Source organism: Euprymna scolopes, chromosome 16 (genome assembly GCF_053919585.1).
Source record: "Euprymna scolopes isolate OS-2025 chromosome 16, ASM5391958v1, whole genome shotgun sequence".
Classification (NCBI taxonomy): domain Eukaryota; kingdom Metazoa; phylum Mollusca; class Cephalopoda; order Sepiida; family Sepiolidae; genus Euprymna; species Euprymna scolopes.
Genome location: NC_136497.1, coordinates 115,381,912 through 115,397,082, shown reverse-complemented (window position 1 = coordinate 115,397,082; position 15,171 = coordinate 115,381,912). Strand labels below are relative to the sequence as shown.

Genomic DNA, 15,171 nt, shown 5'->3' with positions numbered 1-15,171 from the left:
GTATATAATTTAATATTTTTATAACAGTATATAATTTCATATTTTTATAACAGTATATAATCTCAGTGTTATCACTCTATGCTTGACCGCCGCCCGGTAGTAAAACTATCCAATAATGAGTATTTGTGACATTTATGTAGGGAGTATCGAATAAGAAATAACCATATGCGTCCAATGAATCGCTTTAATTAGTTGTAGACTATGGCTAGGAGTAAAGTGTACTCTCATCTCATGATAGTACACTTAATCTGTTCTCAACCAGCTTTGCCTTCGTGAGGAGGCAAGTAAATATAGAGTTTTTCAGTTGGATCGACATGAATTGTGACCATACAGTGTACAAAGATGAAGTATACACAATAAAGTAGCATTGATAAATCGCAATGAATTGCGAGCTAAAATAAAAACTGCTCTCAATGTTTCCTAACAATGATGATAATTGCCAATTATCATATGAGAGTTTTTCGAAAAGACAAATCCAATTAACTGAAAATTAAACCTTGGCATTTCGTCTACCTTCAAGTAGTAACCCAAAATTACTTCTCTTTTTGTAATGCTTGACATTCAACAACCTTGGAATAATTGAGATTTTTTCTTCTATTTCAGTTGTTAAAGTTGCTTTAGTATTTCATTCTTATGACTACTTTAGTGACATATATATATATATATATATATATATATATATATATATATATATATATATGCGTGTGTGTATGTGTTTGCGTGCGTGTGTACACGTATCAGAGTTTAATTTTATTATTATTAAAATATATTTGAAGATAAGCTCTATTCAAAACAATAATAAATAATTAAAAGTGGCCCAAGGGTAATTTTTTCAATATAAATAAATAAAAATTGAGTTTCTCCCGTTTTTTAGGTTTCATATACTAATTCGTTCCATTAATTGCTGAGAGCATGTCCTAATGCATGTTTTAATAAAATATGAGCAGATTTTGAAAATGTGTTACATTTATTTTGTAATAGTTGCTTCTTCCAACTATTTGTATTTGACAAAATGTGTACAATATTTTAACACTTTTTACAATTATCTACTTTTACAAAACTCACATTCAACGAGGAATTCCGTAATATAACTTAAATATCCCTTATAACTTAAATCACAGTTATTCCTTATCTTTTTATTTCTACTATTTCCAACATACTACACTAGATTTGATATATAAATAACGACAGGACTTTATCCATTCAGCAATGTTAACATGACCGCTGCTTATGCTGTAGTAAATTTTTTGTCCAATAAGATCAGAATTGAACTCATGGGTTCTTACAGATGCTTCCATATGTTCGTGGTGTATTCCCAATTGGTACATTTTTGACGTTCAAACAATGAAGCACTTTAACCTGCGCCATAATAAAAAGTTGCCTCGGTCTACGAGAAGTCACGCGTGACGAGAGAATGAGGGAATAAATGTCGTTTTTTATGAAAAAGTGAGTTCGGCTTATTCTTTGTCTCAGTCTCGTTTGCGACGTACATTTCATATAACGTGTGAGGCACGTGTGTAAACGTCTGTGTAATCGTGCATTTAGTCTTGATTTGAATTTTATTCAAAATAGTTTTATAGAACAAAATGTTTTTAAAGTTTACTTTAAAAATAGTTTTATCCTTCCAAAATCTAAAATTTTTTAAAATATTTCCAAACTAAACACTTAGAAGCATATTTTGATTATAACATATTTTATTAAATATGAAATCGTTTCCAAAAAGAATTATTTCAAAGTAAAGACTATGATTTTATGTAAAGTTTTAAAATTAAACTGAAATGTATTAGTTCCTATTTACAATGTCTCTCCACGGGACAGAGTTACACACCAGGGTCGTTTTTTTAATGTGGAGAAAAGGAACAAAAAATAAAAATGGTCTCAGTTCTGAAGGATTTCTCGTCCACTAACAGAGAACAAGAAATTGAATTATAGCATCTGAAGAACAGATACCACACTTTGATCTTGATCCCAAGGCCCAGAAACTACTGAAATGGTTTAGTTTATAAAGTAGATGAGACTTTCCATTGTATTGCACGTGCAAAACTTGACTAAACAAAAAGCGGAAGTCGAAATAAAACTGTTTTGGTACAAATAATTTTATATTTATTTATTTTTAATTTAAACATGCATGAAAGTATCTGTTCTTTTTAATCGATATATCTGGGGGGGGTTAATCGATACTCAATGACACGAATTGATCCCATTCTTTGTTGAAGTACAAGTTTTATTTTAACTGCAACTCATGCATTGTCTGTTTGGGTTTGGATTTGGGTGGCGTGTATTTTTGCCGTGCTTTTTTATGAAGATCCCATATGAATTTTTTAACTCTTATGCTGCACTTCTAAATTACGGTAATGCTAACATGGCGTTAAGTCAGAAAGTTTGTTTTTTATCAAATAACATCAATTAACATGAAAGTAAATAAAAGAGAAGACAAAGAAAGCGGCGATAAAATCAACAGGAATCTGAGAAAATGTGAAAAATTGTATTTTTTTTTTCTTTTTTGAGGATTTCATATCTTAAAATTAGTTTTGTGGACTTTGAAAATGTATAATGAATGCCTTCCAGGAATGTTATGAGCGTTGAAGCAAATTTCTTTTCTTTTAACCAAACGGGTGTGCTTTTTTTTTTTTTTTTTTTTTTTTTTTTGTTTTTTCATTCATCTGCATTCTCAGTGCTTAAAAGTAGCCATCTTGCTTCTGTTTTGCCGGAAGTTATTGGCCGTCATCTTGGTCCTTTCTTGCTAAACGAAAATGAGATCAAGGGATAAAATACAAGACAACAAGAATAGAGAAGAAAAAAAACGTGACATGAAGAAAAGATGAAGAAAAATACGTTTTATTGATGGTATAAAGAGATGAGAACAAAGAAACAAGGATGGAAAAAGAGAACTAGCAGATTATTGCGAGAGAAAAAATAAAACGAAAAAGTGGACAAGACGATCGTGTGTGATATATATTTTTAATTGATGTGTCACCACTTATTAAGGCAGAAAGCAACTCGATGATCAAATTCAATATAAGAATATAACATATATGCATAACAATATGCATATATGTATAACAACTAGTGATGGGACGACTCCAGTATTTTTCCCGATTCCGATACAATTACTGATTCCGTACTAAATTCCCGATTCCGATTCTTTATAAATCTCTAAATATTTAACTATAGAGTTGTTATTTTTCCCTGATTTCCCATAAAAACGTATGTTTAATGTGGAGATATTTTACTAAACGAAAAAGATACAGTTGTAAATGATCAGCTATCGATTTTAGTTTTACTGGTAGTTAAAAATCAATAAATATTTATTTTTTTATTATTATTATTACCAGCAAAGGAAGATTTTGCTTAAAACACATTCAAATAAAAAGAACAATTAAAAGAATTGTTTTGGCATCAGAAAATATGCACACATTTTTCTGATGCCGATACCGATTCCGATACCTCAAAATGGTCCGATTTTTCCGATTCCGATTCCAATTAATTGCTCCATCACTAATAACAACATACATATATGCATAACAACATACATATATGCATAACAACATATATATATGCATAACAACATATATATATGCATAACAACATATATATATATGCATAACAACATATATATATATGCATAACAACATACATATATGCATAACAACATATATATATATATATGTATAACAACATATATATATGCATAACAACAGACATATATGCATAACAACATATATATATGTATAACAACATATATATATATGCATAACAACATATATATATGCATAACAACATACATATATGCATAACAACATATATATATATGTATAACAACATATATATATGCATAACAACATACATATATGCATAACAACATATATATATGCATAACAACATATATATATGTATAACAACATATATATATATGTATAATAACATATATATATGCATAACGACATATATATATATGCATAACAACACTGCATAACAATATTCATATATATGTGTGTGTGTGTGTGTGTGTGTGTGTGTGTGTGTGTGTGTGTGTGTGTGTGTGTGTGTGTGTACATTGTTATTTGGATTACGAAGAGTATAATGAAAGTTTTATTACTTTTTGTGATAATTCATGACAGGCGTTTGTAAAGAGAGATATAGAGAGACAGACAGACAGACAGACAGAGAGGGAGGGGATAGAGGAGCGAGGGGAGAAAATGCACACACACACACACACATAAATATATGAATATGTGTATGATTTGTAGGCATGAACCTCGAAAAGAAAATTCAAAATAAGTACATAATATATATCCATGTACACGTTTTACACAAGATAAGAAAAACATCGGTACTGTAAGTTTCAAATCCAACACAAAAGTGAACAAGTCTTTGATCATTTATGTTGAACTTTCCTCGGTCTATATGTAAATCTGTATCCCAGGAAGTGATATTCACTCACTTTGCATCGAATATTTTGGGTTTTTTGTTTATTTGTTGTTTTTTTTGTTTGTTTTTTTTCTTTGTTTCTTTTTGTTTCTTTTTCGCTTGCAATTCTCGATGGCGTTTTATCATTTTTTATTTTCGTTTACGTATATTTTTTTTTAGGTATGAGTTTGTGTTCTTTGAATTTTGTCGATATATATGGTTCTCATTTTATAGTTCTATTCTCTTGATCGGTTAATTAATAAAGCTTTGTGTCCCGGCGGCCCCTCAAGTTTAACTTTCAAGGAAAACCTCTGAAAAACTAAAATGTTTAAAATTACCTAAATTTTGAATTTAAACCAAAACATAAGAATAAAAGAAAAATACGTATGTAATAAGTTAGTAGGCCAATTTACAACGCAATATATTGTAAAATAAACGAATATTTATTTGTTGCAAATTAATGTTTTTGCGATAGAAGGAATGTTCATAATTTTATACATTTTTTTCGTATTTTTCCTCGCCATGATGAGGAAGAAATCTATAAAATTGTGAAGATAGCGTCTATAGCTGAAATATATATTTTAGACAAATAAATATTTGTTTGTTTTACAAAATATTGCGTTGTAACTTGGCTTACAAACGTATTTCATTTTCAAATATAAACAACGCTTATATCACGGAAAACACGCCGAGTCGACAAATGGTTAAAAGCCTGAACCGATGGATAAGAAATGAAGGGCAAAAAGAAAGCGTGGGGAAAACCTTGCTTTGTAAACTTACAATTTAATCGCTGGCTGCCATACTCTGAAGTCGAACTTGTTGCACTAGTTGGCGTCGGGTCAGTAGATCCAGCGCTTTCTTGAAGACATGGTTGGACACTGATACTCTGCAAATAGAGACATTGTTGACTGGATTATAAATCAAGAGTCTTCAACTAAAAATTACGGATTAGAAAATAAATGCGACTGTCATCAGAGTATATATGTTCCTGCTAAGTATTGTACAGGAGGGGATAATTAAAAAAAAATGTGCCACGAGGTTTCGGAAGGTGCACGTAGTAAAATATTTAAAGTTGGGATTCTTTGGTAATGGAGATAAGGGTTCGCTCATTAATGAACGATTAATATGTACCAGTTTAATAAGCGCAGTTACATTGCATTTATACGAGATAAATGTGTGGCGGTTTTAACTTTCTGAAACTAATAGATATTTCATTACATACTAAGCTTTAATACCGCACTTGGGTAAGACTGAGCATTTCAGTCAGATGATAGAATAGTCTAACTAACAGATTAAGACCTATAATTACTTCCACAAGGACGACTCGGCAGATATTTGTTGAAATTTGATTTGAAAACGAACATGTTGTAGTTCGCAGGAGAGCAGTCATGTGGTTAAGTTTTATAAGATCTTGATCAGAAACTCTGCTTATGCGGGTTCTGCTTCATTGTATGTATACAGAGAAAAATAAATATAAATAAATATTTTGCACTGTGGCAAGTTAAACGAAGTTCCGCTTCATTTTAGGTACGCATAAAATTGCGGCATACTTAGCAGCGTTTGAAGCTAGACGTGTTTTTGTTGAGAAAGTCTTACATGGGGGATAAGTACGTACAGAGATGTAATCTTAGTTGGACAATGGAAATAGTCATATGATATAGAACGATTAGCAATGTCCCTTCTGTGAGAACGGAGTTTCAGAGAAGAAAACCAGGTTATGAAGTTTACTTTGTAATATTTCAAAGCAAGTAAAAGTGCTCGGGTGTGACTTCCGTAAATAGAATGCTGTATCCCGTGACCTGCTAACGTCACAAAATAAAGAACAGCGACGACAGTACTGACGAATGGTAGTTAATTTCTGTTAATTCGTGAAGAAACTATGAGGGAGTCATAAGAAACTATGAGGGAGTCCAAAAGTAACTGTGTATTATTTTTCTGAAAGATAAAAAAAAATATATTTTACGTTTAGACATGTGCAAAGGGAATTTTTTTTTTGCCAGGAAAATACTGTGAATTTTTATATTTGTTGAAAGTACATTTGATTACAAATTCACAGGTGACTTCAATTTTAATTTAAAAATGAACCCATTTTCAAATGATATTTCAATGAAATGTTTTTCTACAATCCTTTTTCTTGATAATACAGCAAACATAAGGTTGAATTATTTTTCTTTTAACTGTATATTTTCTTATAAGGATTTATAAGAAAAAAAAAGAGAATAGTTTATATGGCGATGTAGAAGAATAGGCGACTGGAAGTCCGGCGGGAACGGTGTCAGATAAAAACTTCGCATTGATATAAAATGTTCCGTTTACTAAACCGGACTTCCTGTTTTAAGTAATCAAATTTGTGAAAAAGAAAATATGTCAACAGTTTTATAGATTTTTGAAAAAAAACTGAATGTTTATTTCAAGAAAGTTGTTTCTGCGAAAAAAACACAATTTTTCCATTTTGAATTCATTCTTATTTTTCTTACGATTGAATAAATTCAGTTTCAGTATAAATCAGGTTCTATATTTTGCTTTTTAATTTTCTAATGTTTTGGTAAAAAAAGTTTGCATTCATGATCGACTCTGACCGCTCGACAATTCTTGCTTGCTTCCAGCTCAGGCGCGACATCATTTTAAAGTGATTAGGCTCCCTTCTATTTACGAAGGTTACAGTTCTCTGTGGAATCTCCGCAGATGTGATTACAGTACTATATAGGATCAAGTAAAAATATGTACCCCGACCGACTTCACTGCGAAGAAAGAAAACAGGGAAATCTATTCCTCAACACCGGGTTGAGGTTAACCTTCGCAGTTTGCAGTTCGCACACATTGGCTCTGTAAACAAATATCACGACAAGAAAACTTTTTTAAAAGTAAACTTTGTATTGATATATACTTTTAAATAATAATAAAAACGAGTTAAATTATCATGTCGCGAAAATAAAAAATTAAAAATCAAACTTTGCATTTATATATATATATATATATATATATTATTATTATTATTATTATTATTATTATTATTATCATTAATAATAATAATAATAATAATAATAATAATAATAATAATAATAATAATAATAATAATAATAATAATAATAATGAAACGAGTTATCTTGTGAGGATAAAAGTTATATCTTAACAATAAAACATATTAAACTAAACTTTGATTTATCATATATTCTTGTAAATAATAATAATAATAATAATAATAATAATAATAATAATAATAATAATAATAATAATTGTTATATCTTATATATATTATATATATATATATATTATATGATGTCGCGACAATAAAACTTTCAAACCAAACTTTGAATTGCTTTTTTATCCCTATATATAATAAAAACGTCGCAATTTTTTTCCTCTGGACCAAAATACCGAAGGTTTACAACAAAAGATGCCATATAGAAATTTCTTGTCTTATGTTTAGCCTATTAGCCACTATCTAATGTAACTGTATAACGACTTCTCTGACACATCCAGATGTTCAAATAAAATCCTAGATTCCTTCCGAGGAGCTACACCAGCACTATCGGATAAACCTACAGAGGAAGTAGTCCCGATTTCCCCCTATTGCTGGAGTCATCCTACTGATCCCCATAAACACTGCAGGAATTTCTACACATGGTATGTATATTGTGGTTACACCCTTCATAACCGATTCATAAACTAATATCCCAAACGTTAAATTCCCGCTCGTCGATTCGAAAAAATAATAAGTTATCCCTCATAACATTCTTGCTATTCTGATTGGCTTAGATCACACCGATCACTTATTCCAGATTACAATTCTGTAAACTAAAACTATCGTGCAAGCCATTATCCAGCATGACGTCAATCGATACAGGAGGCTGCCGCTTTACATTCAATAAAGTGATTATTGAACAGCACGGAGGTATTTGCTTCTCGCTTACTATCTTACTCTATCCCTCTCTCCTTCTCCGTCTCTCTTTCTGTGTGTGTGTGTCTCTCTCTCTCTAAATGGGTTTAGAGGGAGAATGAGAGAGAGAGACCGATAGACAGAGACAGAGTCAAAGCGAGAGTTATATCTGTTTTGTTTACACTCGAACCGTTTACCGAAACTAGAGAGAGAGAGAGAAGAGACAAAGAGAGACAGTGAGAGAGAGACACACAGAAAGCGACAAAGAGATAGATAAAATCATCGTACCAGCAAACACAGAGAGAAAGAGAGAAAGAGAACCGTCATCACGAATTGACCTCATTTCATTACGGTCTCTGTTATTAGGTTTAAAGAGAACAAAAACACATAATTTCAATACCCTCATGGTGGAGCAGTGGATAACGGGGCCGCGTCACAACCTATGGGTTTCACATTCGCCCTCATGTAACGGATTGGTTTCTTTTTTTATTTTGTTTTGTTATTTTTGGGGGGTGAAGGTTGAAGTTTCAACATTAAAACAGGGTTACGCCTTGCTATAAATACGTATAACATTTCGTGTTTTTTCTACATTTTGTCAGTTACTTTTTTATCGAATTCAAACTGTTTCCCTCTTTTTATTTGTTTTCTTTTTTTTGTATCGAAATGACTTGATAAACCTTCATTTACTTTTGGGGTGTCTTCTTAACAATGTGCGCATGGCTATTGTGGCATCACAGGCGGTCGAAATAACGTCTTCTATCTGTCGTCCTTGACGCGAGGTTTGAATGACTTGCAAAAATGTCGACGAAAAAAGTTACCCTTCTTTGTAACAACACGGCCCAGTTGACGGTGAAAGAATTAATGTTTTAGGCCAATTTTTCGATATTTGTCAGCCGATACATCGGGCTTTAAGAAAATACCGAATTTATCACGGTCCGACGCATCTGTCGGAAGTTTTTTGGCAGACATACAAACACACACACACATACACACATTTTGCTTTTCATATTATAGACTATCGGGGGTATCCGGCGTTGCCCGAGTGTGGAGAGGTTTTATGGTAAGGATATTGATCTACGGAGCCCTAAAATATGTTTCAAAACCGTCTAAAAAACGAAAAAAGCAGCGAGTACCCGTGCGAACGCAAATAAAATAAATAAAAGAAGTAGTAAGCAGACAGACCTGTAGCGTAAAAGGAGGTGAAAAAAAAGAAAACCGTCTAGTCGTCTCGCCTACGCAACTTGTGACGTCACGAGCGTTCAAAATAACATCTTTTATGCATACGTCCATGTCGCAAGGCGTGAATGACTTTGCAAAAATTTCGACGGAAAAAGTTACCCTTCCTTATAGAAAACGGACCTGTTTCCGCTGAAATAATGTATATTTTTTACCAATTTTTGGATATGTCTCGGCCAAGCAACTGAGCTTTCAAACGATACCAATTTTTTCAGTGTTAGTCGCGTGTATCCAATGTTTTAGCGAGACATACATACATATATACATACACACACACACTAACAGACAGGTGAGATTTATATAATAGTCTAGTCTGGGTGCCCGGCGTTGCCCGGGTGTTTGCAGGTGTGTGTTGAGCAAAAAAAATGTTGTAGTAGGCTCGAACCCGTACCGCGAAGGAGGAAAAGAACGTGAAAAAAAACGTGAAGTCTTTGCGGTTGCGGGGACGGTTTAAATTAAGGCTAGTCAATCGAAAAAAGGCGATCATTTTCGAAAATATCGGTGAACAAAGTGACCCCTCCCTGTAGACAATTTCCAGTTGAGGGTGAAGGAATTAATGTTTTTTAGTCATTTTTTCGATATTGTCGTCCGAAGGGTTGAGCTTAAAAACGATATCGATTTTGTGAAAATCCGTCGCCTCAATCGAAAGTTTTAAGCAGACATACATACAGACAGACAGACAGACAGACAGGCAGACAGACAGGTGAGATTTATATTGTAGATAATAATGGGGAAAACGTGTTTACTTCGCTATCTGAAGGAGATTTTGAAGTATTTAAACTGTCAATTTCTAGTTATGATTAAAAGTGTGAAGTCAAACTTTACAGTTCACTTGTCTATCTAGACAAGCGCAACACGGAATCTTTGCCCGCCTTACTATTCCATCAAGAAAAGGAAAAAATGAATCAGAATTAATCGGACAAACCAAAAAGAAATAAGAGAAATTGTGATGCTCATTTACATTAAAAAAAAGTGGTACTCTTTTAGAGAAAGGTCCGTGCTGAAATAGTAACGTTATTTCGAAATCCGCTTTTAACATGGGGAGGGGATATCTTTTTTTTAAATTATTCTGTAGTTTACCCTAGAAATTTAGTAAACAAAATTGATTCCGGGACTAACCTCATTCAGGTATAGTTTGATCACTAACTTGCTTTCTTCTCGTAAACTGCTTCGGCAATTTCCGTGACTCTATAATTCGTGTAATCAGTTTTTGTTTTTTTTTTATTTTACATTCTTTCATTGTTTCACTGATTATTTAGCGTCCCAAATTATATCTTCCAAAATATGCTCATTTCTGCTATGTTTATGCTGGTTATCTCCCCTAGATCATAGTTTTTGTTGCTTAAACGCCATTTAATCTTAGCCACGATTAAATAATATATATTTAAAAAAAGCAACCCAAACTTTGTTTTAAAAAGTTTTATTGCCGTGATACAATAATACAACTCGTAACAAAAAATATATTAATGCAAAATTTGGTTTAACAAAGTTTTCTTGTCGCGATATAATAATATAACAGTTTTTATAAAATGTATGTTAAAAAAAAACAGCAATAATACATAGTTTATTTTAAAAAGTTTTATTGTCGCGATATAATATTTAACCTGTTTTTCTTTTTATTTAAAAATATATATATCAATACAAAATTTGGTTTAAAAAAGTTTTCCTGTTGCGATATTTGTTTACAGAGCCAAAGCGTGCGAACTGCGAAGGTGAAGGTCAAACCGGTGTCACGACTCACGGGAAAGGTGTCCTTTTTTCTTTCTTTCTTTCTTTTTCTTCTGTTTTTTTTCTTTTTTCTTTTTTTTTTCTTCGCGGTGAAGTCGGTCGGAGTGCACATTCCCTACTTGGTCCACTACATCTTTGTTCAAATGTACAGAAATGAGTCTTTTGTCATGTAGTCGGTCAATTTAAGTTTTTATCATCCAAATGTTATGTGATTTAGATAAGAAATTTACAAAACTTTAATATCCTGTCTTATAGACAAGAAATCTATGACTGAATTACAAAAAATTACACTTGAACAAACTAATAAAATATATGTTTGCTTTATTAGTTTTTTCAAGTCGTGCCCAAAAGTAATATGTCTTTATATAGTACGATGTAAATGTTGAATATCAAAAACCTTGTTTAAAGAAAATGTCAACAGCCCTTCTCTCTCTTAAAGACATACAAACCCAATTTTATGTGAAATGCTCAGAAAAAAAAATGCCTGTGAGACATAGCCAACCAACAGATCCCTGCCTATCTACTAAATATTTATACAGAAATATATCCGGGTCCTTTGTAGTAGACTAGCATCCTCCTAAAAAATAATGGCCATCGTTCTCTACGAACATTAAAAAAAAATACTGCCTAAGACTGCCAAGATCACTGGAAAAATGGTGGGATCCTTCTACAACTCCAGTAGATATCTCACTACTGATGCAATTCTCTACCTGTATAAAAGCCAGGTACGGCCAATGATGGAGTACTGTTGCCACATCTGGGCAGGAGCTGCTAGAAGCAGCTTATCCTGTCTTGACAGAGTTCAAAGTAGACTTCTTGGGGATGTCCTTTTCTCTTTCCTGCAACCTCTTTCCCACAGAAGAGACGTATCGAGCCTGTCCCTGCTTTATCGTTATTTTCACGGCAGTTGCTCATCTGAGCTTCAATCTATGCCTCCCCCTCGCCAAACTTTCATGAAAAACTCTTGTCTAGCCAGAACCGCTATCAACAATTTCCCACACTCTTTATCTGTGCCTACACCTACACGTAGATTCCATGAACAGGGCTTTTGTTTCAGAACTGTTCGCCTGTGGAACTCTATTCCGTTTGCTTGCTTTCCAGTTGACTACAATCTGGTTGTCGTCAAGTCCAACGTGAACAAGTTCTTATTGAACCACCTCCCTAAGTAATCCAAGTTACAAAATTCCTACTAATGTTTACTACGCTAAAATCACAATGACTTAATTAACCCTTATCCTCGAGTGGCCTCTGGGCCTTGATAAGTGGTGACTCCCCCCCCATGTTAAAACAAAGGCATCGTCCTAAGTAAACAAACTGTGACTAATTTGCCATTAGCTCTCAGGCCTCTGGTAATACTGTTTGACTATCCGACTGACAATCTTATACACTTGATCCGCGAGTGGCTCGTAAGTATTTTACAATAATAATAATGCTCTATTATTATTATAAAAAATGGCCGCAGAGGAAGAATGACACTCTGTTTAAAATGTTTTGTTTTACTGAGATATGATCAATAAATACATAAGTCAAATATATTCTAGCGCTTACTCCACGGCATTAAAACGTTTCTAAGCTTTATTTTCATAACAGTGTTTTTTTTTTGTTTTTTTTTTTTTTTTTTGTATATCACACTGTGTGGTCGGATTGATTCAACTTATTAAATGTGTTTCTACGTAACATATTCCTTCACTGAATGCTCATCAATTCTTCAAACATCTGTATTTCCTCACAGCGCTATAATATAAATGGCACGAGTTTGATGGTTCTAAAAGAAACAGACCTGATTATGCAAGGGAGATAAGTCGGCAAAAGTGTAAGGGAGGTAATTCATTTTTCTATAAACGAAATCTTCACACGTGCAATAAAATTCACTTCACACAAAATTCTAACAAGTTAGAAAAGCATTTCTTGCAAGAACGTTTTTTAAAAACATTTTTTTTTTAAGTAAAGATTTAATTTAACATTTTCAATTTTCCAAGTGCACTTCTATAAACTTTATAACGAAAGGTATAAATATTTAATTTAAATTAAATCTAAAATTTACTTTGGATTTATTTTATGTTATAAATATTGTTGCGTTTTAAATAAATTAAATTTATCTATTATTTAGTAAAAATAGATATATAATTTTCAAGTGTGCTTTTGAGTGCAACAAAATGTACATAATATAAAATAAATCCAAGATAATATATTTAGTACTACATTTAGTAAAGTGATCCCCACTCTAAACTATTAAAGATTTCTTTTTAGTTACTTTATTTGCGGATCTTTGAAGCTGCTGAAGCACAGTAGAAAAAAAATAACATTTGGAATATTTTAGGGGAAAACTACTAAATATCAAAAATCTACGAGAAATTAATTTTTCTTAAGAAAATCTAATAAACGTGCATAAAATTGCATTAACTTGACTTTTAACACAAACTTCTTTTTTTTTTCTTTTTTTTTTTTACTCACGTTCATCCTAAACAAGGCATATCGCCATTTGGATCGATTTAGAACTTTGTCTAAAAAAAGATTAACGAGGTTTACGTTACGTTTAACCTTCTGCATGCCAGTACAGTCGGGGAAGCAGGAAACGAATTCCAAAGCCTAGCTGTTCGAGGGAGGACATTATAAGAATAGAAAGTTTTCTGGCGTTTAGGGACCTCAACTGTGAAGACGTGATATTTTGTTTGTAGGCGGTTTGTAGGGGATATGTACGTTGAGGAAGCACAAGTACAATGAGTTCATCAGAGCACATTCCATTAAAATACTTGTAAACCAGACACAGAAATGCAACATTGCCGCGTTGGGGCAGAGGTTAGAGCTTGGTTGACAAAATGGAACGTACTAAATTAAAAACTCTTTTTTGGACCCTATCTGAAAGGGAGAGTCTAGTGATAGATGCACCAGCCCAGATGTGGCAACAATACTCCATGCATGGTCAAATGGTGGCCTTATAGAGGTACAGGATACTTTCATGTGTGAGTAGTATTCTAGCTCGATAGAAGGGACCCACCTTCTTTACAGCAGCCTTCACAATGTCCTTAATGTATTTGTTCCAGTTCATATTGCCCATGAATGTCAGGCTGAGTAGTTTTAAGGAAGAATTCTTTGGTAGGGTGCTATTTGTAATGGGTATCGGTTGTTGGAGACATTATTATTGCATTTAAATAAAAATTAAATCATCGGTTTTATTAGTATTAAAGTATGTCCCCAAATAACGTGACAAACAAAACAACATCGTGACAAGCGGACACAGACTTTTAATGTTATAGGAGTGTGAATATTTTTTCACTCTCTGTTAGTATATACCTATGCCTTTCTCGCTCTCTCTTCACATCTTCTTCACATACCGCCATCATGCGAAAGTGTATGCATTGTGTATAAAGTCGTAAAAATAAAAAAAATCTTATAATTTCCAAACAAAAAATTTAAATAACATTCTTCAAATGCATCATTTTAAAATATTAAAAAAAAAAAAAAGTATTTAGAATGAAATAAAGGAAAGATTTTGCATATATTTCATCGACAAATATCCGGTACACAACGAGAAAGATCGCTATACAATTTTTAAACATATAAATACAAAAGAATTTAAAGGCAAAAATAATCATGTCATCGCAAAGTGAAAGCACCTACTTAATTATTACGATAGTTAGAAGTAAAAAAACATTTGGTGTCCTGACGCTTTCGCGCAAGGCAAATATATTTTTTAAATAATGAGTCGCCAGTCGCTTCACATAGTAGTCAGCAGTCACTCGATGATAATAGTTAATGAGATAGATAAATTCTCAATGAAATGATAGGTAATATTATGAGATGAACGAAATTATTAAATAGAATTAATAGAGTTATTGTGGGCATAATTGACACCTTTAAAATAACTAATGGCATTTTCAAAAAAAGTAACGCATTAAGTAATGCCTATTTTCATT

At 32.5% G+C, this 15,171-nt stretch overlaps 1 protein-coding gene across 3 annotated transcripts in view; it reads right to left on the bottom strand.

The window, feature by feature from the left end:
- Positions 1–2,471: 2,471 nt before the first annotated feature.
- The window catches only part of LOC145296064 (uncharacterized), a 143,891-nt gene continuing 131,191 nt past the window's right edge, over positions 2,472–15,171 (bottom strand). For 2 of the 3 annotated variants that reach the window (XM_080142133.1, XM_080142132.1), the window contains exons 5-6: positions 5,191–5,296; positions 2,472–2,743 (exon numbers count right to left, since the gene is read on the bottom strand). In XM_080142133.1, the coding sequence (XP_079998259.1) occupies positions 2,715–2,743; positions 5,191–5,296 (135 nt within the window). In that variant the 3' untranslated portion in view covers positions 2,472–2,714. The remainder of the gene's footprint in view (positions 2,744–5,190; positions 5,297–15,171) is intronic. The other variant, XM_080142134.1, reaches the window with a different exon arrangement.